The sequence below is a fragment of the Nothobranchius furzeri genome, chromosome 14 (genome assembly GCF_043380555.1).
Source record: "Nothobranchius furzeri strain GRZ-AD chromosome 14, NfurGRZ-RIMD1, whole genome shotgun sequence".
NCBI classification, from domain to species: domain Eukaryota; kingdom Metazoa; phylum Chordata; class Actinopteri; order Cyprinodontiformes; family Nothobranchiidae; genus Nothobranchius; species Nothobranchius furzeri.
This window is the reverse complement of record NC_091754.1, coordinates 29,797,064-29,821,904: the sequence shown is the minus strand read 5'-3', so window position 1 is coordinate 29,821,904 and position 24,841 is coordinate 29,797,064. Positions and strand designations below refer to the sequence as shown.

Sequence of the window (24,841 nt, the reverse complement as noted above, 5' to 3'; positions counted from 1 at the left end):
ATCCTCTTGGGACGTAGTACTGAAGTCTGGATGCAGCCAGGTGGCCAAAGATGACCTGCAGGTGGCGCAACACACCGATGTTGTACTCCTTTCTGTCCTCAGACTTACCGGAGGGTTTATCGTCAAACTGGTGATGGTAGCTGAACACCTCATCTCGAGGGTCTACATTACTCTGAGGAGACAAAAATTATTCAATTTTTAACAATTTCCTTCAAATGAATAATTTGTCACTGGTCCTGTCTCAGTCTGTACCTCATTCTCCTGTTTCTCATCCCCTGACATGTCATCATCCACATCGGCGCCGGTGCCCTCGATAGCCAAGATGCCGTTGCGGATCGGGGGGATCATGTACAGCTGCTGAATGACAGAGTTCATGTAACAAGTAGCACCAGCATTCTTCAGACCTACAAAGCCTTTGTTGGGCCGTGGCCCCACTGGAGGCAAGTACTCCCACTCTGTTAGCGTCTCACAACCTGAATGTAGAAGAAATAAACACACTCAGACTTCCTGTGGTAACCAGCTGGTTAGTTTTACCACCACAGAAGCGTGTCCCTACCCAGGTAGTACATATCAGTCAGAGTGTCGACTATCTGTTTGAGGTTGCGAACACAGCCGACAGCCAGAGCCACCAGGAGCTCAAAGCCAGCGTTGATGCATGCAGGTGTGCTACACACAGGAATGGCCTGCTCAGTGGGAAACTCTCCACTCTTCATGTACTGCAGGTAAACGTTTGATGCCGGGAAGATGAAGTCATCGATCAGCTCCTAGAGGAAGAAAGAGGAAATATTCTAAGAGTTCTGAGCAGATGTTTTCTGATCTTTCCGGCCATGGCCTGGTTGATGTACCTTTATGAGGTTTGCTCCTCCCTTCTCACAGCCGATGTAATATTTCTTTTCTGGTGTCTGGAAGGCTAGAAGCTCTTTGGTGACTCCAAGGTGGCCCTCAAGTATAGTTTCCTCCACACCCGTCTCCCCTGTCCTTTTAACCTCATCCTAAGCAGGAGTATTGTTTTCGATTATTTCTGCATCAATTAGCTGAGGTAAAACTTACTGGCTGCATTTTATGGATTTATACAAATAAAAACCACCAGGTTAGAAAGTTTCCTACCCGTATTCGTTTCAGCCAGTCAATCTCATTGTTGAGCAGCACCTCAGCATTCGGCAAGTTGATGTTACTGTTGTAAGCATAGTTCAGCAGATGCCGGAGCAAAGTGAAGTAGTCCCCGGCATGTTTGGCTCTCTCTTTTGCCGTGGTCTGGAAAAAAATAAAAATCACAAAAACATTAGGATTGTGTGTGCTTCATCTAGCAAACAATTGTTGAAATCATAAACCTTTTCTCCACTCACCCCGAGCACTGTGAAGAGGAGGGTGATGAAGAAAAGAAGGGGCCGATGGCCCATGCAGCACCTAGTTGCCATCAGGAAAAACTGCTCCTGGGCCATCGGTCGCACAGACCTGTCAGAGATTGACGACAAAGTGATTCCTTCGTTTCAATTAGGGCTGCAGCTATCGAATACTTTAGTATTCGAATATTCTATGTGACAACCCTTCAAGTGAAACTAGACTGTGGTCTGCTGCTAAAAATATGAACTAAAATAACTAAATTGTCAGGGTCAGAATATTATTAAATATTAAATGTTTCATGGAAACATTTGGCCTACAATTCATTAACATTTTAGGTCTGTATTAACATCCTAGTCAAAATAATATATCTAAATATGTCCACATATGATCAGAAGAACTTAATGTATTCATTAACATGTTCAGTAGTAAGCTACTGGAAATGCCAATAACATTCTACTGGTAATGTAATGGTGGCATATCCATTTTATTAGGTCAAGGTTGGCAATAATCCAATCTAAATTGTGTTCAAAGATAGACTCATTTGTAAATTACATACTACAATGGCATGCCATAATTATATAGCGGTATGGAGCAGCAGACTCGTAGCAACAACCTGATTCCAGGTATCTGCTCCACACTGCTGCAGACACCCAAGAATAAACAGGAGGGTGGGGATTTTTCTTCCACTTGTAGAGTTTAGTCATTCTTAGTCTCACAACCATCATGTTTTTTCGGAACCCCACTTGATCATGAGCCTAGCGTTAGCATTAGCCAACCTGCGGGTAGTTTTAACTCTTGATCCCAAACTTTGGACCGTTTCAGCTTTTTACAACGGTTTGTGTCTTTGCTGGTTTCTTTATTTTCCTCTATGATGCCTAGATTACCACACTGTGTTCCAGTAAAATGTTGTCAGTCTGTGGTGTGCACATTTAACAACGCCTCCAACCAGCAAAAAATTACTCGAGGAATTTAATTAATCAAACCACTCGATATTTCGTTTCAGCCCCAATTTCAATACATGCACGTTTGAGCACAAGGCTAGAAAACAGGCTGGTGAGCTAACCTGCTGTGGCAGTGTAGCAGCAGGTCTATGATGAAGGTCTGCCAAGCCTTCTCCTTACTGAGTGTGTCAAGAGCCGTGGGCATGAGGGCAAAACACAGCGTCATCACTTCCAAAGCCTCGCAGCACACCTGCTCATCTTCTCCATCTGGCTCCTTTGCTGAATTTGTCTATAAAAACCATATAAAAACTTTAGGCTTACATACATTTTGCTGATTCCTGAAAGCTATTTTTAAGTCTTAACTTTTTGCCTTTTGGTGACATAGGTGTGAATACTCTTCCTGCCACATTGCTCATAATTTTAAAAGCCATCCAGCCAAAAGGCACAGAAACTTTTAGAGATGTTTCACCTTCTCGTATATCTTGCTGATCTCTTCACTGGAACTGAAGACGAGCTGAACTGTACCACAGCCTGATGCCCACACAATTTTCTGAACTGCTCGAATCACACAAATGTCTGGGATGTACTTCGATGCCTGGAAGAAATTCTGATGAAAAATACAGTTCCACAGAATCTATTATTACTAGTCTTACTTCATAAACAACCATCACAACATCAACTATCTAAAATTTAAAAGCTTCAACACATTTTTTTATTAAGTGTTGTACAGCAAATGTGGTCTTAAACATCATATTCCTCTAGCGTTTCATCATTACAGTTTATGATATTGTGATGCACATCCCTGTAAACATCTGTACCTCGTCAGAAATCTGCTGGGCCAGGCGAATGGCTACATTTCGCAGCATGCACTCTGAAGCAGGGTTGGGAATGTTTTGCAGAGCACTCTGAAGAACCAGTGCTTGGTCGTGAGTGGCCTGATTTATCTGCACAGAATTGTTGACAGATATGTTGGGACACACAAGTTAGACTCTGCAGAACCAGCTGTGCAGGTTTGAGTGTGTGCGTGAGTTATGAGTTCAGCCTAACCGGAGAGACAGGAATATTTCCCTCTGCGGTCGGCTGGCAGGCCTCAGCCACAGCCTTTACGTGTCCAAAGCCAACTGCAGTCAGGAGGAGCTTAGCGATCTTCAGAGCGTTGAGGTAAGCCCCGCGGCGTGTCTCCATGTCCGCCGAAGGGAGGAAGTTGTTTCTGGTCAGCATGCTCAAAACCAAAGGCAGACCACCGCTCTTTAAGAAGTTATACTGAAAGTCACTCGCATCCTCGCCCAGAGTGGCACTAGCTGGCATTAGCAAAGCATACACAACCTGAAACACAAACAAGAACTGCTTGAAAATTTCAACATTACATTAAATCTAAATCATTTGGTGTAGAAATTTTCATGTTCAGCCTGCAATAAAAACTCAAAACTGATTATAATCAGAAATATTCATTAAAAAAAAGGTTTCCAGTGTTTAACATCTTTAAACAATTATTTTCAAGCTTCTTAACCTTCTAACATATTTTAGCTATAAATATATTGTAAAAATAAAAACAAAATGAAAAAGTAATAGTGGTTCTGTCGTTCCCTCTGGTATTGCTGGTGTCCAGATCCGGCAGAAGCGTATCAGGGAAGACACCCGAGGGGAAGGGTGAGTGTTCGGTGACAAGAGTTTGCATTAAAAACCTAGCTTGTTTTGTAGATTCGCTACAGCAGCTTTAAAAATGCTTTTTGAAAGTTGTTCATAATTAATATTCCACCCTGTTAATAGCTATACAACTGTGCTCATGTTCTTCAGCAAACCTGAGCGCAGCCAAAGGTGTATTGCCTCCATCTGCTAGAAGCTCTGATTTGCTACCATTCATAGTGATTCACTGTTTAACAGACATTTACACCGCCATCAGGTATGAATTACAAAAAATGCCTTTATGACTTACTGATTTTGCTAATACCAGCAAACAGTAACAGTGACACTAAGATATGGCTACATCGTAGGTCATACCCACCATGGTGTGAATTAGCGATGGGTACCGAATTCGGTACTTTTTAAGGTACCGACCGAATTCCATAGTACCGACTGAGCACCGATTCATGTCATTTGAAACGGTGCCTCGTTTCGGTACCCGTCCTTCATAACGAGAACTTGCCTAGACAGCTGCAAATGCGCAAGAGCGTTACGTCGGTCGCTGCGAGCCAGTTGTAAACGGAGCAGCATGGTAGAAAGAACACACGCTAAAGTTTGGCTTCACTTTACTAAATGCGACGGGTGATTGGGTGATGATGAAACCACCGACAATGATCTAAGCGTGCGGCATCATCGTTTTAATCTGCTCCAGCAGCTAAATAAACAGCTTAAGATAACGTTAACTTGATATGTTAGCTTCCATTGCCGCCATTGTTATCAGCTAATGGTGCGTTCGCTTTCTCCTCGGAAAATCTAACTTCCCAGTAGGAAAAATCAAATAAAAAAGGACGGCAAAAGGAATGAAGATAAACAGTAAATTTAGTTCACAGTAAAGATGTTTGCTTCAGTTTAATTATCAGCTTATAAAACTACCGTATTTTCACGACCATAAGGCACACCTAAAAGTCTGAAATTTTCTCCAAAATGTACGCCACGCCCTATGGTGTGGTGCGCCTATTGTGTTGTTGTGAGACGCGAACGTAGTAGAAGACAAGGGGCGTGGAGTGAACGTGCGGACAAGAGCGAAGACAGACCTGTGGATCTGCCACATCGTCATCAACATCCTCGCTGTTTGCCTCAGACTCCGGCTGTGAGTCTCCGTCCACTTCCTCTGCTTCCAGTTCAAAAAACAGCCGTACCATCTGAACTGCCTGGTGGACATTTATCCTTCTCATCATCCTTTATATAAGCCTAATAAAAGCCTACTAAACTGCAGAGACAATAGATCTGTCCGGATCGCTCCAAAATATGAAGTTTACCGTCAATATCTGTCTAATTGTTTGTTGTTACTCCGTTTGTGCTACTCCTTTCCCCGCGAAGCGGCTCCTTTTTGCACACATCTCGTTACTCGTGCGGCCTTCCTCTCTCTCTCAGCTACATAATGATACTTTTTATCGATTGAATATGTGGACTTCCAGCAACAGCAAAAGGATCTCATGTTTTTGTGGGGGGTTTTATGTTCACAAGCACATTCCCGCTCTCGGATTACTAAACTGCTGTTTTGAAAAGTTATCAGATTGTCTAAAAATAGGTCATTTTTTTAGTTTAGTATAACTCTGCTTTTACGTTGCCTATTAACACAATTTAAAAACAGGGGTGTAGTTTATAATCTCCTTTTTAAAGCTGAATTGAAACCGAAACTCAGAGAGGCGGAGTCTTGCTGCTACAGCGTCCCAAATCAGACCTGTTCAAAAGACGCAGATACGCGTCCATGGACCCCAGAGGGTTAATAAAACACAATTCAAATCACGCTATTTTCTTAGGCCTATTAACAACACACATATGATTTTGTTCATGTGGAAAGTTTATGTGGTTAAATCAGGGGTCGGCAACCTGTTCCCATCAAAGAGCCATTATTACCCGTTTCCCACAGTAAAGAAAACACTGGGAGCCACAGCAGCCGCGGCGTTGTGGGCGGGGCCTACCCTCAGACAGCAGAGAGCTGCTTTAACCAATCACAACAGGTGACAGCAGCCGGTACCGGTCGCTCATGTACGTCAAAGTTATCTTTCATAAAAAAGATAATCAATAAAATGATTTATATAAAATGGATCCAGAAGTTGTAGCCCGTCTCAGCCTACAATAGTTTGATATTTTTCACCCTGTTGGTGGTTTTACTGAGCAGGTGCAACTTTTGTCATACGTTTCTTTTTAAAACATGTTTAGACTGTTCAGAATACAAATCCAGGCTCTGTTACGTTTGATTGTTGTAATTAAACTTTGTAGGTGGGGAAGGTCAGAAAAGGATCCGATCATTTTGTTTTTCCCTCATTTACAATGACGGAGATAACGGTGCAGTGCGCCTGGCTCTGGTGTTAATCAAGTTAAATTATATCTCTTTGCAACAATTTTCACAAGAAAACAAAACTGTTAAAAGCAGGGCTTGTGTTGACCGAACAGTTCCCGTATTTGGCCGTTTATTTTGACGGAGAAAGAATAGAAAGAATTACCCCGACGCATGCAGACGAACTGACATTTTATTCTACGCACATCGCAGATGTAGCTAAATCGCTCAAGAAAAGATTCCCATCTGAACATCTGAGCTGGACACTGCTCAGCGCAGCTCACTGTTAGTGTGTACTACATAAGGTACACAGCGAGCTGAAGATGTGGAGAGGGGCTTGGAGCGCATCGCAGAACCAGAGCGCATGCGGGAAGATTCCTCTGACTGAAGCGAGTGTTTTCCAAACCCTGTCTCTCAGAGAGACTTGTCACTTAGAAAATGTTCCCCGATTATGAAACTTTGGCTGAATAGCACTTGTTCTTGTCTCCAATGTGGCGACACATCCAGGAGCCGTCTGAGGAGAATCCCAGAATCTCGCATCCTCTTCAGCTCAGAATGCGCATATGATTACGCACAAGCGTGACGTGTCAACCCGGTCTCACAGTAAGACTGGGTTGGACCTGTTCAGGTTTACGCAGACAATCTTTACATTTAGAATTGGCATACAGATGTAAAATTTATGCAGTAAAATATAAAGCTTTTTATTTAAATATCCATTCATTATTTTACAAGCACAGAGAGCCGCATCAGATGGATGGAAGAGCCGCATGCGGCTCCAGGGCCGCGGGTTGCCGACCCCTGGGTTAAATCCACCAACTACCGGTAACCACATTCTGAACTTCAACACAGCGCATCAGCGCTTGAAGTGGCACTGCGAGCAGCTGCGACCCAAAAAGTACCAGAACCGCTCTCGGCGCATGTGCAATCATGCATCGACACAGCTCGCCCGCTATTTCCCTAATAACACACGTTGTTCGTTTTTATTTCTACTAGTGTTGTCAAAAAAATCGATACCCAGATATAAATCGATACTAAAAGGGGTATCTAAATGAGATATTCCATCCCTGTGGTATCGATATTATGGACTATTATACACAGCCTTCTTCAAGTACACCGACACGCACGACAGCCAGATGCCGTAAAGCAGCCTCCGCCTCTCAGACAAACAGAAGACGACGACGCATGGCTACATTGCAATTTCCCACGCGAGTTGTCTCCAATCCAAGTTTTGTCTGCCAAATAAACAAAAACATAAACAGCGAATTTGGGAGGCGCTTCACAGCCCAACTTAATTAGCATACCAAGTCTGACACGTAGTTGTATATTCACGCTTATGTGCTTAAAGGAAACTCCCGTTTATTGCAACCCGGACTTAATTTCTAGCATGCAGTACGTTTGTTTACTCACGCTGACAACTTTGGTGCTACTTGGATTCCCCGGGGTATTTACCGTAGGTCCATCGCCGAATCGCCGTCAGCGTATATCCATATAACGGGTGCGGACGGGCACCCATGGTGCAGCCTCGAAATAAGACATTATCTGCACCAAAACATCTTCATGTCGAAAGGTTTTGTTAGGAATCATTAACGTGATTCCCCTGTTCGTTTGGAGCGGGTCTGGTCTGGGATTTCTAGGCGTAAACAGACTAGCTGCGGCTAATCTAACCGGCGCTTTTAATGACGTCACTGCCGTGCGCCAGTCTGTTTTTATTAAGATTACCGGTAGATGTACCTTTGTCCTACTGTGGAGAAATTCGTTTTCTCCCTTTATTGACCAACAGAGTTGTTCAAAAGTACAGAACAAAACATATGGCATTACATCTTATGACAAAAATGCACCTTAAACAGAGTTTAAGCAGCAAAACATCACTCTGCAAATAGTGTATACATAGTGAGACAATTCATGATTTAAAGTGTTAACTTTCACCAGTTTTTGTATGCACGTTTTAAAAAATGCTGATACTTGAAAGGTTTAAGCACTTAATACACTTAATTCTTAACATTTAATTTTTGTAATATAAATTGAGGAATGTTATTTTTTGAATAAACTTGTTCGATAAATGGGTGTTTTTAAATAGTATCGAAATCGAGTATCGAGTTTTTTTCAAGTATCGAATCGAGTTTGAAATTTTAGTATCGTGACAACCCTAATTTCTACACGTTTTTTTACTCACAAAGATTGTCAAGAAAGCGTGTTTGTCTTGTTCATGTCAAATTAAACTGATCACAAAACACAGATTTACTTTCTTTATTTCGTTTTCCTCATCCAACCCCCATAAATCCCTGTGTGTCCTCCTGCAGCACTCCCGGTGTACGCCCAGCTTTAGTAGGAGGGAGACCCGCGATTATCGCTTTGTCGCAACTGTCTCATTGAAAATGAATGGAGGAGAGGCGAAGTTGCCTCCCGTGTGTCGAGCCCATTAGAAGAGCACGAGCCGTCAGCGCACGCAATGAGGAAGTGCACGTGCGCTCTAAACCAGGTCTGAACCAAGCCCCCACAATGCGGCTCAAAAATTGACTAACCCAGAAGTACCAAAAATTGCAGTTCCACCCTCATCTGCTGGGGGCTGGGGTCTAGGACTCTAGAAGGCGCTACATCAAATACAGGCCATTTGCCATTTATATATACCATGAGCTAGTGGTTATAAAAAAGTAATAAACATGATCAGGCACATTAGGATTTTACATCTTTGGTAAAAAGAGGCAAATTAGGTCTTACCTCAATGAGGTAGAGCACTTGTGAGGGTGAAGGGCCGAAGAAACGTGAGTCCAGTGAAGGACTCAGACTGTTCTCACCAAGTTTGGCATGATCCAGACACACAGCTCTCAGATTCTCCACCGTGGTGTTATCTGAGTACACAGACCGCACAAACATGACCGCTGAGACAAAACTGTGGGTGAATTTATGCTGGAGCAAGTACAAGGACAACAACATTTTTGAAAAAATAGGCGTGAAACTATACCTGGAGGCATAAGTTTCATGAGAACTCGAGCACCATCTCTAAGCTGAGGCATGCTAAGATTGCAGCCCAGGTCGGCTATCTGCCACAGGAAGGAGATGTAGCGCGGATGCAGCGACATAATCTGTAAATCAGAGCAGATGTTCCATCCGCACACGATGACACAGCCGTTTCATCATTTCATGAACTTTATTTTAGAGACTAAATATCAAGCTGTTACAAGCAATAATAAAATGTCTATGAAACTTACCACACCAGGAAGACAGCCCTCGACTTCAGGGTTAGGCCCATCACTGTAGTGGTTTCCATGGTTACCAGGAGAACCCGTGGATGAGTCGGAAGAGCTTTCTGGACTTGAGGGCATGTTAGCACTAATCTGGGTCAGCTTGGCCGTGATCAGCTGCACAATATATTAACAACAAGTTAACTTTGAACTAATCCTTGGAACTAACCACTGTGTCACTGAACACACACACACACACACACACACACACACACACACACACACACACACACACACACACACACACACACACACACACACACACACACACACACACACACACACACACACACACACACACACACACACACACACACACACACACACACACACACACACACACACACCGTTTTGTCCTTCAAATTGAGCTGCCCAATCAGCTTCCTGTCATCGGCTGGATCAACAGCTTCCCCACCAATGAAGAGCTCGATCTTGGTGTGTGCAGCATTAGCCTTTATTCTGTTTAGGATGCCGCGCCGGACTGAGCCAATAGTGTCATTGGTATGTGACCAGATGTCCAAATCATCAACCTGACGCCCTTGGTTGGGGAATCGTACAATCAATGTGATGTGCTTCCCCCGGAAAGCTCTGCGGGACAGAGACCACTCTTGAGTCTAAAGTTTATTTAGGGACACACACATCTTTCATTGATTATCCCAACTGTACCTTGACATAGGCAGTATAGTTCTCTCCTCGTGGTAATCACTGTCACACTCATTGATGTACTCTTTGAGCACGGTGAGAACTCGCACCATGCGGATGGCTTCCTGCCTTGCACAATTAATGCTGTCTTTGTCTCCATCCAAGACACAAAGTGTGTCATAGGACGCCTTCAGACGGTCAAAACAAGACTGGATGAAGTCTTCGTGAATCTCAACCTGAATCAAAAAATAAATAGGTGAAGACAACTAGCCAACTTTTAGACATAAAATACTCGAATACTTGTTAAACCAAAGGTAAGATGTAACAGTTCCAATACCTGGTTGACTTGTAGTTTTGGTCCAAGGTTGGTGTAGATCTCTTTTAATAGGTCTATAGCTCGATTTGCAATGTCGTCGCTTCCTTGAATCACCACCTGAATGAGGATGGGATGTATAAGAGTTAATTTGGCCAAAAAGGATTCTGTCAAACCTATATTGTGAGCATTTCACAATACATCTGTTGTCTAGGAATGTCTCAAGAAAGAACAGTAGGTTGGGCTGGGGAATAAATAAGAGAATTTATCTTTATCAAAATTTCAGACTTTTTACCGATAGTGTTTCCCATGTCAATAAATTTGATAAACAAAAAGTTGCCGTTATTGAGGTAAATAATCAATATAATGTGATATTGATTTTAGGTCACATCACCCAACTAACAGAAAGTCGTCTGTACTGAACACTACGGTATGGGAAATAATTGGCAGACAAATAAAAACATAGGAGAGTAAAACGTCACAGATTATTGAAGCCAAATTAACCTTTAGAGTTCAAGCATGGTTAGGGTTGGGCATTGAGCATCGATTGGAACCAAGACCAACTGTCAGTTTTTCGCGGAATCGTTCAAAGTTTTTTTATTACAATTCCTAGTATGCCGACCGGAGGAGGAATCCACGACCAACCTCCGTGAAAAATAAACGTGATCTGCAAATTCTGATCGATGCTTTTCAGAGCTGATCACACCATGTCGCTCCTACTCTGCTGCCTGCAGTTTAGTTTAAAAATTTGGGCAGGTCTCTGTCAGCCTCTATGAGCTTGTCTGAGAGCCCTTGCGCCGATGCATAATGGTGTTGCATGTCTCCATACCCACACAGACGGAAAAGTATAAATCAGCCTTAACTTGCGGTGTTTTTAAAGATTCTTTTAAGTGACCAACCAAACTATCGGTATGACTCAGGCTTTAAAATGATGCACCAACATTTATCTGTACAACTACTGCAACAACTATCCTCACCCTCCAAAGATAGTCCAAGCCGATTAGTTCCAGGTCATCCATCATGTAGGCCCTGCGCTTTGCTACCAGCTTCCCCTCCCTGCAGTTGACAGCCTTGAAGAACCTCTCAAAGCACTTCATGCCATTTTCCGTCAGCAGAGATGGATCTAACTGTAGAACGTTGTTCTCAAAGAAGTCCTTGTTGATGTCTGGGTCTAGATCTGGCTCATCGCCCATCAGCTTTGAGTACCTATGAGGAGAAAATAAAAATGAACACATCCAAATTCAAGAGAAGCCAAAGGCAAGGAGAGATCAGAAATCAAGTGATACCATTTAAAGCAGGCCTCTCGGTCACACAGAAACACAGCATTCTCAGCCAGACACTTCCAGATCTGCTTAGCCTGAGGGGCACACAGCCACAGCTGGCCATCTTTTAACAGGAACCTAAAAATACAAAAGTAAAATCAACAGTGGACCTGAAGGAACGTAGAGTAAATGTTATGTTTGTTAGAAACACACATCTGAACAGGCAAGATCGTACCTGATAAAAGAACAGGGAGTTTATCACATCTCATTAACCATAAGAATGAATTCTGCCTGATCTCTTTTGCATTCCTATGTGTTCTCCCATTTGATTCAAAACAGCTACAGTGACGCACCTCAGGAAGTTAAGTCGCTCCTGCACTTCTTGAACGTGACTATAGCGGCTTCCTGGTCTGACTGTCTGGGGGTCAAACTCTGCCTGTTCTTCTGGAAAAGATCAGAGGTCAGATTTTTAGACGAAAAAATGTCTCAAAAATAAAATAAAATCCTTTAGCCTACCTTTGGGTAGCTGCCTCATGGTCTCCATGTAGGCTGAGAGATTTTCAGCTACCAGAGTGACGAGAGCGTGGTTATGCTGCAGCTGGTTGATTAGGTCATGGCGGTAAAATACATGAGGACTCCTCTGGGTTTGACTAAAAACAGAACAGGAGAAGGAGTGGAGGATCAAAGAGATACAAAAATCACAAAAACGGGTGAGAACAGAAAAAAAGAAGCATTAAGAATAACACAGAGTTTACAAACCGTTAGTGACACTTCATAAATAAAACATTCCATCACGGATTTCTCTTTTTTTTTTACTGTAAGGGAAAAATAAGAAAGCAGCTCTGTGTGTGTGTGTGTGTGTGTGTGTGTGTGTGTGTGTGTGTGTGTGTGTGTGTGTGTGTGTGTGTGTGTGTGTGTGTTCGCAAGTCAAAGAATAACCAGCAGAAAGTCATATCAATAAAGGTCATTTCCTGCCTTGTCTACCCAAAATTACTTGGACTTGTAAATAAATACTGCCTATATGAGGCAGTATTGACCTTCACTACATGAGAATATTATGCAACATCTTCAAAATCAGGAGCTTCAGGTTTTCTCTAGATAGTGAAGTTGTATTGTCAAAATCAAATAAATATGGTAACATAGGAAATGCAATGAAGGGAAAAAAGGTTTCTAAAATCTGAAACCTAATCTGAACGGGTCCAGGGCAGGATATCACCTTGATATTTTGCACTGAATGATATGAGGTAAAAGAATCTGCATAAGAAGTATTGCGTCCACATCTCAAAGGACTTTTCATTAAGTTGTGCTAACTCTGTTCATTAAAAATTCTTAAGTTTTTTCACAAAATTCTGAACATACACTTTAACCGGGAAACCTGAGAACAAAAACGTCCAACACGTGAATGAGATGTTATATGATACTTGGACATTTTACCACATCTGGGTTGCAAATGCAGAAGTTCCCATGTCCAACTTTAACATCAATCAGAAGCTAAATGTTCTTTAGTGTTTGCTTTAAACATATCCAGACCTCTGCACAACCCTGCAGGAATGTATAACACTGTTGAGTTTTCAGATAAGAATGAATTTAATCCTGAAAAAGAGCTAAAAACGTTTGTAGACATTCATAAAAGATTATTCAAATGGAATACACAATATGATTTCAATGCAGAACTTGTGCAGATCCAGTCTATGACTCATACTTCTCTTTATTTACAGCTTAATGGTAATGTTAGCATTGCCAGCAGTCAGTCTTTAGTGAGTTTTATATGTGCAGAAGAAAAGTCATTTGAGATGCAACCCAAAAAAGATCTGCTTAAGCTGATTTGTGGCAGAGATTTACGTTTGACATAATTTATATTATAAATGTATCAAAGAGAAAGTTAGACTCGACGCAACAAAGGAATAGGTAGAACCCTGAAATTGACACTGAACTTACCTCACTAAGTTCGTGTGTATGTTAATTGGAATTTTCTTTCTGGAAAAACAACAGGCATGTATGCTACATATTTTCTACAATAGCTAAAAAATGTATTTCAAATCAAAACAATTTTATTAATTCATAACTTAATGTTAAAGTTTAGATTGATTATTAAGGAGATCAAATTTTCTGGTTACTACAGCTGCCTGACAAAAAGCCTAAAATGCCTTCATGTCAGAGGGAGCTTTGAATTCAGGCTTAATGTTTGTAGAAAAGCACAGATTTTAATATAATTTAGGGAATGTTGAATCCAAAAATCGTCTCTGGCTCCAAGAGACCACTGATGTTCATGATGACTTCCAGTAAGTGTTGAATTGAACATTCAAAAAGATAAAGAGCCATGTTAACTTTTTTCTTTAAAGACCAAGTTCACTGAGAATCTGTTTTTTTACTGGTTATTTTTGAAACATGGTCAGTCACTCTGAGGTTCACATTCAGGATAAACGTGTAAATAATATTCTACTCCAATTTCCTGCATTAGCCAGTGATCAAAAATAAACGGGGAAAACGAGCAGTCAAGGACTCAACCACCTTGGCTCACAACGGGGAAGGCTGTAGTTGTCGTCTTTGCTAGTAAAAGCCAATGTTAGCGTTAGCAAACCGTTAGCATTAGCGACTCCACAACACAGCTGAACTCCTTCAGGCTTGTGTTTTTTGTGAAAATCAAACACGAACAAAGCAAACTGAGTCAGTGGTTGTGAGGCGTTTAGCCAATCAGAGGCAAGATGGCAAAACATCAGGACAAAAGATTCCAAATCCTGCCTTGTTATGCCCCTTGCTCTTCTGTCCAACTTTAACTTCCTGAAATAGGAGGGTTTTTTCTCCATCGAGATCGACTAGCGAGGAATTACTTTATACTAGAGAGCGCAGCAAATTTATAGAAAAATTAGTTAACTTGGTCTTTAAATAAAAATTTATATTTCAAAGGTTAAAATGTTTTAACCCTCTTTGGGGGAGCCAAGTCATACCAATAACAAAACGTATAGTTTAAGGGAAGTTATAACTTCGTGGGCTGTTTTCGGATCAACGGTTATGTGTGGGATAAAACTTGATTTGACTGAAATACAGATTGTATTTGCACAGAATTATTTGTTAGAATTAAAATTAGTAGCAGTCATACATTCAAGTGTTAGCATTAAACTGAGAAGCGTTTTATTCTTCGCAGAAATAAACGCAAGACTGATATGCCCTTCAACTCTTCAGATAAAAAATATTTATTAACTGTTTTTACTTGTACGTGTAAGAGTATGTTGCACCAAACATAATATTAGTTCATAAAAAGTGTGTTTATTAAAAACTCTTGTGAACTAAAACGGACAAGTCATACTTGCATGAATTAGTTTAGTCTTTGATTTGTTCATAAAAAAGTTAGATTTCAGCTGACTTCTTACCTAAGGTTTTGAGGAGCTTCTCCAAAGAGGCTACAGATTTCCCTGATTTGCTTCAAGGCAGGGATCACCCATTTGTCATTAGTCCGTAGTTCTTCTATGAAGCGATCTATCCACTGAATCTTCTGTGTGTCTCTATCCTGTGAGTGAGATTTAAAAAAAAAATAAAATAAAACTGTTTTAGAAGTCCAATAAAGCCGGGCGTACACTGTGCGACTTTTTCACTTTTTTGAGCCGATTTTCTACTCGTGCGAGAATCCAAGAGATCGGGGCGAGTTTTGCGCCGAGCGTCGTGTAGTATGCAGGGGGTTACAAGAGGCTATTAACACCACGTGACCAGCTACCGATCAGCAATCGTGAGCTCACACGGACTTCTGGCGTGTTTAATATTTTGCTCGTCCCTCGTGAAGGTATCGCACTGTTGAAGCGGCGCTGCGAGCAGCTGCGACCCAAAAAGTATCAGAACCGCTCACGGGGTATGCGCAATCATGCATCAACACCGCTCGCCCGCTATTTCCCTAATAACACACGCTGTTCGTTTTTATTTCTACACGTTTTTTTTTACTCACAAAGATTGTCAAGAAAGCGTGTTTGTCGTGTTCATGTCAAATTAAACTGATCACAAAACACAGATTTACTTTCTTTATTTCGTTTTACTCATCCAACCCGTGTGTCCTCCTGCAGCACTCCCGAAATACAACAGGCAAGACAAAAAAGTCTGACGTGTTGTGTAAAACTGCTATTTTTAGCATATTTTTAGGTCCGACGTGTTGCTACCAGACGTACAATGTGAGCAGTCGGGTCAGATCCGAGAACTGGGTCGTACAGTGTGAGCAGTCGGGTCAGATCCGAGAACTGGGTCGTACAGTGTGAGCACATGACTCGTGAGATCTGCCCTGCGAGGAAGTCGTACAGTTTGAGCTGAAGCTGAGTGCTACGAGTGAAAAAGTCGCAGTGTCCGCCCAGCTTAAGCCTACAGCACAAGTTAACCAGAAACCCCCTAGCATGTACCTGTGAGCAACTGTAGTCTAAGATCTTGATGTGAGCGCTGAGAGCCTGGTCCATGATGTCTACAGGCACATCATCGCTGTGCGCCAGGTTCCACAGCAGGTTGAGGACTTTGTGGGCCATCACACCATCCTTGTCATCCTCAGCCAAGCGACGGATAAGTTCAAGCAGTTTCTCGCGTTGCTTTTTGCTGGCATTGGTCCAGCTTGCCTATTCAGGAAAAGAGGAACTAATAAGTATAAAATATATAAATACGTACTACAAAACCTTACTGCTGAAAACCGCTGACCTTAAAGCAGTCAAAAAGATGGTCAAGCTGCTCAGGTGAGAAGTCCCACGCCAGTTTGGCCAAAAGGTCGTGAACGTTCTTCACAATGGCTTCATGCTTGCCAGCCTACATATGTACAAAGACTGGGTTATCATCAGAACTTGGCTGATAAAGGGGCTTCATTCAGCTACAAATACAAACAACTAGCTAAATGATCTCAATGCATTCAATTATTGTGGGATTGTGATGATTTCAGGTCATTACTTTAAACATACTAAAAGTGGCGCTGCCGAGCAGACTGAATAAAAAATTAATCAATGTTTTCATGGAGAGAAGTGTTTGGTTGCAACTTCAATTTTACAAGAAAAAACGAACTAGAAATAATTAAAGGTATCCAATAGTGTCTGTCTGTGTGTCTGTCTCTGTCTCTGTCTGTCTCACACACACACTTCCCCCAGTGGATAATATTTTAACTGTAAAAGCCAGCCTTGCTGTGCACGAGATGTCTAAATATGAGGAAATAAGACTACAAATGCTGCCGTGTCAATCTCTCCTCTGAAGTGGCATTCAGCTAGTTCCAGAAACAAGCACAGCTGAGCATGCACCCCCCCCCCCCCCCCCACCCTGACCATGGCATTACAAGGAATTAATTCCTACTAGAAACCACCGATTAAACTACTGATTAAATGAGTGTCCCACAGCCTTAAAGAAAGCAAGATACTTCTAAAAACACCACAAACGTTCCAGCTGACTTCGTCATCACTTTTCTAACTTGCCTAGATTTAAAAAGAATATGGGCCATACCACTTCATATATTTTCTAGAATGTGGTTAATAGCAGAGCACCTGAGCAGCCCAGATGTTGTCCAAATCTTGCATGGTGAGGGCCTTCTCTTTTATAACAAATCGAAGGATCTTTTCCAGTTTCTCAACATACTGCGGCTGATGCAAACTGTCCCTCAGCACAATGGACAGGATGTGGTTCTGCTGTATCCACTCCTAGGACAGGATAAAAGCAAAGCTAATGAGAAACTGTTTTACAAAGAACTCTTTAAATTAAAACACAAACATTAAGAAGTGTGGTTACCGCCATGCGCTCAGCAGTGAGCCATTCTTCTTCCTCTGGGTTATGCCGGTGGGTGTAGTAGGACACACTGGAGATCACTTTGTTAACTTCATTTAGTGCATTCATCTTGCCATTAAAAGAAGAAATTTGTAATAACCTGGTAATGGAAAACATTTAGTTAGTTTATCAACGTACAAAAGTAAGGCACTGCAAATCTTAATGACAAATTTAAAAGCACTCACCTAAGAATCATTTTTAACCTAAAAATTTCTAAATTCTTCACAGTCTCCTCCTGCCCTGGTACACGGGAAGCCAGGTTCTTTAAAGACTTGATTATCATGGACAGTGCATCATTTTTGGCTTCATTCTTGGCCTCTTTCTTTAGCTCATCATCTGTGAGATTCTCTAGGAACTGGGGGACCATCTCAATGACTGGAAGGAAGTACTTCTTGACTGTGTGCAATGTGAGAAACTCATAACACTGGCCAAAAGGTCTGCAACACACAGTACAACAACTGAGTTTAAAGAAAAAAAAAAACACCTAAAAATGGCCATTATGTTGGACCACTCAAGGACATGCTGTGGATTGTAGTCACTTTCATTCATCTTACTTGATAAGTGCAGCGATGATCTGGACGTTCAGTGCTTGGCCGCTCATGAAGCGGTCGTGCAAAATTTGAAACCCGTTTAGCGTGCCAAATTTGTTTATTAAGTCAACCAACCAGCCCTATGAAGACAAGAAACAAATCACCATTGAAAAGTTTTATAAAGTTGCACAAGTTCATTTTAACAGCCACCACTGAGGCAATTAATGTTAACAAGCAAGTCCCCCCTACAACAACGCTTGTTTGAAAAATGCGCCAAAAAGAGGTGTCGCCTTGTGGACCACGGTGCTGCGACAGTGACTGACAGTAACTCACTTTAGGAGATCTTGGGTCTGGTGGACGAGCAAAGAGCTCGTCATCAGCTAGCTGTGCTCCTGCAGGGACGGTCTCAGAGGGCCGTGTGCCATTGTAGATGTGGAACTTGCAGTGGGGGTTGGTGGCCATCGCCAGTAGCTCCAGTAATGGGAACCAGTCCTGAGAGAGCTTCGCCACACACAGCTCAATCAACCGATGTGTGTTATTAATGATGCACCTCTGTGAAACAAAACAAGGGTGAATGATATATTAAACTACACAAAGAGAAGGCTAGTCTTAACAATCACATAATTCTCATAGTTACTGCAAATTCCTTTTTGCATTACGCTTTAAACTGCTGTGGTGATGTAAACTGCTGGTGGAATGCAGCCACAGAAGACAGGGGAACAAGTAGTTTTGTACAGTGATAAATTTGTAAAATTTTTAGATTCATCCAGTTTTTGTCCAGATGTTGATTTGTGATGGACACATTTGAATAATTAGTTTAAGGAAAATGAATGCAGAATAAAATTAAAACGCATGACAACAGTTAATTAGGCAATGTTCACACTGCAGGTCTTAATGCCCAATTCCAAATTTCTTTATGAGTGATTGTCCACATTATAAGTTAAATGCAACCAACATAGGACTCCAATGTGAACAGGTATGTTGCCCTGCAGCAACTCACCAGAAGTATGAAAGTAGCCTTAGACAAGCTGATAACTTATTTAAGTTTTCTTCTCAGTCTATTCGTCACCTTCTTCCAAATGTATGTTTAACAGCCCAAGAAGATTTAATGTAGGTTGCAAACTTGTTATGATCCAAAATATGCAAATGGCTACAAACATAAAAACAAGCCATTAGGCTGATGCGACAGCGCATTTTTCAGCTTTTTGTCAAGTTAAAATTCAAAGTCTTCACAATAACACTTTCAGTAGGTTTTTTGCTATGAAGCATGTTTTTAATGGACTGTTTATACACATTAAACAAGGGGTTTGCAACATGCGGCACTCAAGAACTTTCACAATGGCTTTGAATGACCTTGGCTAAACAATTTTTAAAGCTAATTTTTTTGTTATAAATATGATAAAATGCTTGTTAAAGCAGCTTTTAAGTTTTTTCTCATAAAATAGTTGTATAGCATTTCCACAGCAGAATGACATTAAAAGAACCAGTAATATTTTAGATCCATTTGATTTTACACCAATTTTTGGAAATATCAACCAAGCCTCCATAAATCAGGTCTGAAAATAAAGTGAACACGGAAGTGGAAAAAATAGCAGTTCCACTCTCATCCACTGGGGGCTGGTGTCAGAAGCGAGCAAATCCTCATTAAAAACACCAATTTTACAGCAGAAATAAACATGTTTACAGCCTGGTTCCAAAACATGTTTTAGGTTTAATAGATCTAGTTTACACTCATGACAATTCTGAGGGGGGTGAATTTTTGTCACTCTTCTGTTTAAGTATATTAAAAGCCTAAAATTCTGAATAATTATTGTGCATCAGATCCACGTAACCGCAGAGCTAGCTCCGGGGAAAGGCCTCAGTCTGAGCCTCGGTCTCGCCTGTTCCACCATTTTCAGTCTCTCAACTTAGACCACTAGTTGTAGCGTTTGTGTGTTCTTTTTGGATATTATTTGTGCAATTGTTGGACAAAATGACTTGCTGTGGTATTAATTGCACTAATAGAGCGTCCAAGGAGTCTCCGCTTCATTTTTTTCGGTAAGTAAAATTATATTTATGTATTCATGTCGATGATTTTAGGTCACTGCCGCTCTTGCACTAGCTGAGTATAGATTTTAACATGTACCGTTTAACCATGAAATTTAAATGTAATAGGGTAAAACCCAGTGCATTTAACGTAACGCTGCATTTTAGAAAATGGGTTGAAATATAACATGTTGGAGCTGGATTCCGACTATTAGTATGGTCCCCTCCCCTCAGCAGCAGCTCGGCGCATCTCTGATCGCAGCGGCGCCTGTCTGCTGCGTGGCTGTCGGCTTGTGGAGCTCTCGGGAGACCTCTGTGTTCTACCCGGTTTTACCCAGCGGTCAGCCCGGTGTATCTCTGACTCAGAAGCTCTGGTGTTGTGCACAGTTAACTCCGGTTGTAGCTAGGTGGCTACCTCTGTTAGCTTAGCTCCCACCTCCGAGTTAGCTTTGGGTTAGCTTGGGTCAGCTCCACTTTTCCCTGTTTTGGAATTGTCTGGGCTTGATGGAACCTGTGACATGGTCAAAATGGTGGTGGTGGCCACCTCCCATTTTGGCACAAAAACTTATAATTGGAGCCTATGGAAACGAATTGTCCAGTATATATGTCGATGATACCAACATCCCATAGAAAAAATAAATACTATTCAAAATGTTTTAGTTTCTTGACTTTAAAACACAACAGAAATGAAAAAGATTTAAAATACATCAAATCTCTTATAACAGATTAATAGGAGAGGAGAAAAAGATTTCCAATTTTCATATCAGAAAAAAGTCAGAATTCTGACTTTTTTTCCTTCACTGGTTATTATCGTCTTCCGTCTCAAAAATGATAGTCCTTTTTCAAAAAGTCCTTCAACCGTTTTTTATTCCAGCGGACTGAGACTCGTTAAATAAACAAGCCTCCGATTATCCTCATATATTTTGTTGATTTGACTCTGTACCTCACTTGATCAAAACATCAAATGTTAACATCCCATTTCCACAAAACAAAAGCTGCCAATGGCATAAATTCCAGTCACTGGAGTGTTGTGGCTGCTGATTACTTCACATGTAAAGAAACCAGATATATGTAATCAATATGGGACCGACGCATCACAGAAGACCCATAAAGCTTTCGCAGACTTCGGTCACAAAAGTGCTTATAAAGCTGCAAGAAGTGTGTACATAACAGCAGTGATTGATATGTATGATTTTAAAACACAAGTCAACATTGTTTGGAGTAAAAGAAATGACCCATAGCTTTCTCTAATGAAACCCCTCCACCAAACCAGTCAGACCCTTGTTTATAGTGAAACCGTTCCAAAAAACAATCCTAGTAGAAAACAAGCCAGACTCACCTGTTCTAAAAAAGTCTGATTATTGCCAACTTTCCCTGCTTAGTTTTGCTCTTAAACTACCACCCAACAAACTAAATTTCAAGGTCAATTTCCATAAAATGAATATTATTAGTCATGCCTAATTACAGCACAGAACATAGATCTTTGTTGAGCTTTTATAACATCTTTGGCTACCCTGAAGCAATGACGTATGATCTGTTTAATAAACCATTATGCTTATTATCATCATCGTTATATTATGGAAATCATAACTGTTCAAATGACAATTTATTAATATCTGCTGCATTGCCATTAGTCTTAAAACTAGAATTTTCAGGGTATATGCAGGAATCTCAAAATTTAATTTAAGACTTTTTCAAGACCTTTTAAGACCTTGTAAAAATAAAATTAAGACTATCGCAAAGAACTAATTGTTAAACACTCATATATTGTTTTTAAATACTGCATCGCTTCGTTTTCCACTTCATGTTGGGTTACGTCACATCCGGGACAGCGAGGCTGTAGCAATAATACGTAAAGCCATGTGGTACTAAAATGCAAACTGCGCGCATAGAAGAAAAAACATTTTTTTTGTTTAAATGCATCTATTTTTCAAAGCCACGAACTCCGAGGCTGAGAAAAAAGTGACAACTAAAATAATTCCCCCAAACAAGGTCCTCACGTGCTGCAGATGTGCATCGATTCTACAGTGGGTTTTGTAGTGACCTCTGACATTTATATACTTTTATTTTATTGAGAACATTAAAAAAATGTTTTTGTTAAATGCAAGTTATTTTCTACCAGTCCTACTGTTCAAGAGAGCTAAATATAATAAACTGAAATAACTAATCAGATAATGATTAGGGATCATCATACAATAATTAACTAATTATGAAACTAATTCACAAAACACCAAACATAAAAACATCTGAAAATATTCCAAATTACTGTAATCATTCTTAAGTAGGATTACCAGATCCCAACTCACCAAATGTGGGACAGAGACTGCTCACTGTGGGACGTGAAGCTTCAGTGTAACCAGATAAAGTTAAAATGTTTCTTTTTTTTTATCTATTCTGCCTTTTATCTAGAACATGACAGTTAAATATACATACAATTATTATATAATTGATGTCTTATATATTCTATTTGACTTAAACTTGAACATGCAAACAGCAAAAGGTTTAATGCCGTTTCTCAGTTCCTCTCCAGTTACCACAGCTTAACTCAGGCTGGACCTTCTACAGTGGCTCTGAGTAACTTTAGCTACAGTTACTTTAAACCATCAACTGACTTTATAAATATAGACAGGCCCACTATAAAATAATGAAGGTTTAGGCAGCTTTTTTAAGTTTTCACTGAATATTTGTGCTGACTTTACACAACAGAATGATAGTAAAAGTACCAGTAACATCTTTAGATCTATTTATGTTTATTTTCCACTAATAACATTTCATTAAGAACATATTCATACTGTGTTGCAAGTTTTTCTTCTTGATTTCAAATCTCTTATATAACATGTAGGGAAGACGTGCCCAAAGGGTTGAGCCTGTATGCACCTGAAACAACAACCGCAGCACCTTGTCTGTTAGAATCTTCTTTAGGTTAGGGTTAGGATGGACCTGTCTAATTACTGGGAAAGCGGTTTCTGACCAACACTTGAACTCAAACCCCCCTTTGGGAACTCTTTGATTCACGTGAACGCATTTGGTTTCATTAACGGCAATTTTTGCTGAAAAGCATCAAGTTTGCAAGTATGAGACGAACGTATTTTAAAATCACGTCAATACTCACCAAATTTAAGACTTTAATAAATCAATTTAGTTTTCATTTGAGTTCAGGGAATGGTGTTTTTCCGCTGTGTGGCGACACCATAACACCTCAGCATGCAGCGTTGCTGTGCTGCCCAGAGCCACTCTTGTAGCTGTGGCTTTAGGTGCGACTGTCGATGGTGGCGCGACGTTGGGACTATGTTGTGGTGGTTCAACCCAACTTCTACAGAAGCTAGCGATGGACATCTGCCGCTCTCGGCGGCTAGCAGCAGCCTTGTGGCTAGCACAACACATGTGCGACTTTAAGGAGTTGATGCCCATTGACACAAAACTTATTTTCTTCTTGCATATCGTACAGTATGCCTCCCTCACGTTCCCCTCGACTGGCTGCAGCCATTCTTTGAAATCCGGGATATCCAGCCAGGATGCTGCAAACTTGCACTTTCCCATTCTCGTTGTACGTTCACGTTCACCAACATTCTCTTCCGTCTTAACATTTAGGTGCGTTCGTAATATGCACCAGGAACACCAGAGCGTTCCTTGCAATTTTGAGCTTCCACCCCATCTGCCCTGGTGCTCTGAGAGAAAAATTACTAACGCACCCACAACAGCGTTGTATTTTTTTAAATCTTTTTATGCTCCCTGCGTTCATTAAAAAATAAAACAAACTGTTGGCTATCTAATTCAGAAAAAAATCTCTAAATTTAAGAATTTATAAAGCCGTGATAAGACTTAATACTTTAAGGGTCTTAATTTTTCCAAAATTGATTTATCACCTTTTAATACTTTTCAAGACTCCGCAGATACCCTGATTTTTTTCAGAATAGGGATGCTCGATATATCGGTATCAATTTCGGTATCGGCCAATGTTAGTCATTTTTTTTTACATACCTGTATCGGTCCAATAAATAAAACTGGGCCGATATTAACAACCGATATTTTCTCCATCTTGTATTCATTTGTTTATATCTGTTTCAGAGGGTGCGGGGGGTGATGTGTATTTGTTTAGTCATGTGACAGTGATTGTAATCATCTCAGAAGTGTAAATGTGTGTGGTGTGTGCACATAATGTAAATTCAGCTTTAATCATTTTCATTCTATATCAAATCTGGGGATTTTAAAATAATATCAGTATATCGATATCTGCAAATATCGGTTATTGGCCATAAGAGTGATATTAACATCGGATATCGGCCCAAAAATTACATATCGGTGCATCTCTAATTCTGAACATGATATAGACTCTTTTTTAGTGATTCCTTCATTTCAACAAACATCCTAAGAACAAGTCTTGGATAAGAACTCACATGTATTTCAAACTTCCAGCCACTGACTGCCTCATCCGTCAGGATTTTTGTGAAAGAAATTGTTAAACCATCCCGGAAAAACCTCTGGCATGCCTCACATTTTACATCCAGTCCTGCAAGAAAAAAGATCCACTCAATGACAAACAAGCACTTTGAAAAAGCCTCACAAAATTAAGTTCATCAAGTTGCTTAGGGAAAAAAAATCACATCTCGTCACCCGTGAGGACATTTGACTTGTGGCCCTCATTTTGAAAAGTTTGGTCATTTTACACACACACACACACACACACACACATTTTATATATATATATATATATATATATATATATATATATATATATATATATAAACACAGAGTAATTTAAAATGCAAAAGGTGCTATCAATTTAAATATAAATACATAAATAAATAA

General features: G+C 40.7%; 1 protein-coding gene across 10 annotated transcripts in view; it reads right to left on the bottom strand.

Annotated features, from left to right (window-relative positions):
• usp9 (ubiquitin specific peptidase 9) overlaps nucleotides 1-24,841 on the bottom strand; it is a 46,177-nt gene that overhangs the window by 7,826 nt on the left and 13,510 nt on the right. For 2 of the 10 annotated variants that reach the window (XM_015965956.3, XM_015965959.3), the window contains exons 5-34: nucleotides 24,430-24,542; nucleotides 18,341-18,559; nucleotides 18,032-18,147; nucleotides 17,663-17,914; nucleotides 17,442-17,577; nucleotides 17,201-17,353; nucleotides 16,377-16,481; nucleotides 16,091-16,297; nucleotides 15,083-15,219; nucleotides 13,650-13,688; nucleotides 12,228-12,361; nucleotides 12,065-12,155; nucleotides 11,736-11,849; nucleotides 11,427-11,655; nucleotides 10,474-10,569; nucleotides 10,161-10,372; nucleotides 9,842-10,082; nucleotides 9,462-9,611; nucleotides 9,215-9,335; nucleotides 8,971-9,101; nucleotides 3,333-3,611; nucleotides 3,104-3,229; nucleotides 2,755-2,892; nucleotides 2,408-2,574; nucleotides 1,347-1,455; nucleotides 1,108-1,254; nucleotides 846-992; nucleotides 557-764; nucleotides 253-473; nucleotides 1-172 (exon numbers count right to left, since the gene is read on the bottom strand). The exon at nucleotides 1-172 is cut by the window's left edge and continues 16 nt beyond it. In XM_015965956.3, the coding sequence (XP_015821442.1) occupies nucleotides 1-172; nucleotides 253-473; nucleotides 557-764; nucleotides 846-992; nucleotides 1,108-1,254; nucleotides 1,347-1,455; nucleotides 2,408-2,574; nucleotides 2,755-2,892; nucleotides 3,104-3,229; nucleotides 3,333-3,611; nucleotides 8,971-9,101; nucleotides 9,215-9,335; nucleotides 9,462-9,611; nucleotides 9,842-10,082; nucleotides 10,161-10,372; nucleotides 10,474-10,569; nucleotides 11,427-11,655; nucleotides 11,736-11,849; nucleotides 12,065-12,155; nucleotides 12,228-12,361; nucleotides 13,650-13,688; nucleotides 15,083-15,219; nucleotides 16,091-16,297; nucleotides 16,377-16,481; nucleotides 17,201-17,353; nucleotides 17,442-17,577; nucleotides 17,663-17,914; nucleotides 18,032-18,147; nucleotides 18,341-18,559; nucleotides 24,430-24,542 (4,710 nt within the window). The remainder of the gene's footprint in view (nucleotides 173-252; nucleotides 474-556; nucleotides 765-845; nucleotides 993-1,107; nucleotides 1,255-1,346; nucleotides 1,456-2,407; nucleotides 2,575-2,754; nucleotides 2,893-3,103; nucleotides 3,230-3,332; nucleotides 3,612-8,970; nucleotides 9,102-9,214; nucleotides 9,336-9,461; nucleotides 9,612-9,841; nucleotides 10,083-10,160; nucleotides 10,373-10,473; nucleotides 10,570-11,426; nucleotides 11,656-11,735; nucleotides 11,850-12,064; nucleotides 12,156-12,227; nucleotides 12,362-13,649; nucleotides 13,689-15,082; nucleotides 15,220-16,090; nucleotides 16,298-16,376; nucleotides 16,482-17,200; nucleotides 17,354-17,441; nucleotides 17,578-17,662; nucleotides 17,915-18,031; nucleotides 18,148-18,340; nucleotides 18,560-24,429; nucleotides 24,543-24,841) is intronic. The other 8 variants (XM_054746704.2, XM_054746706.2, XM_015965961.3 and 5 more) reach the window with 6 other exon arrangements.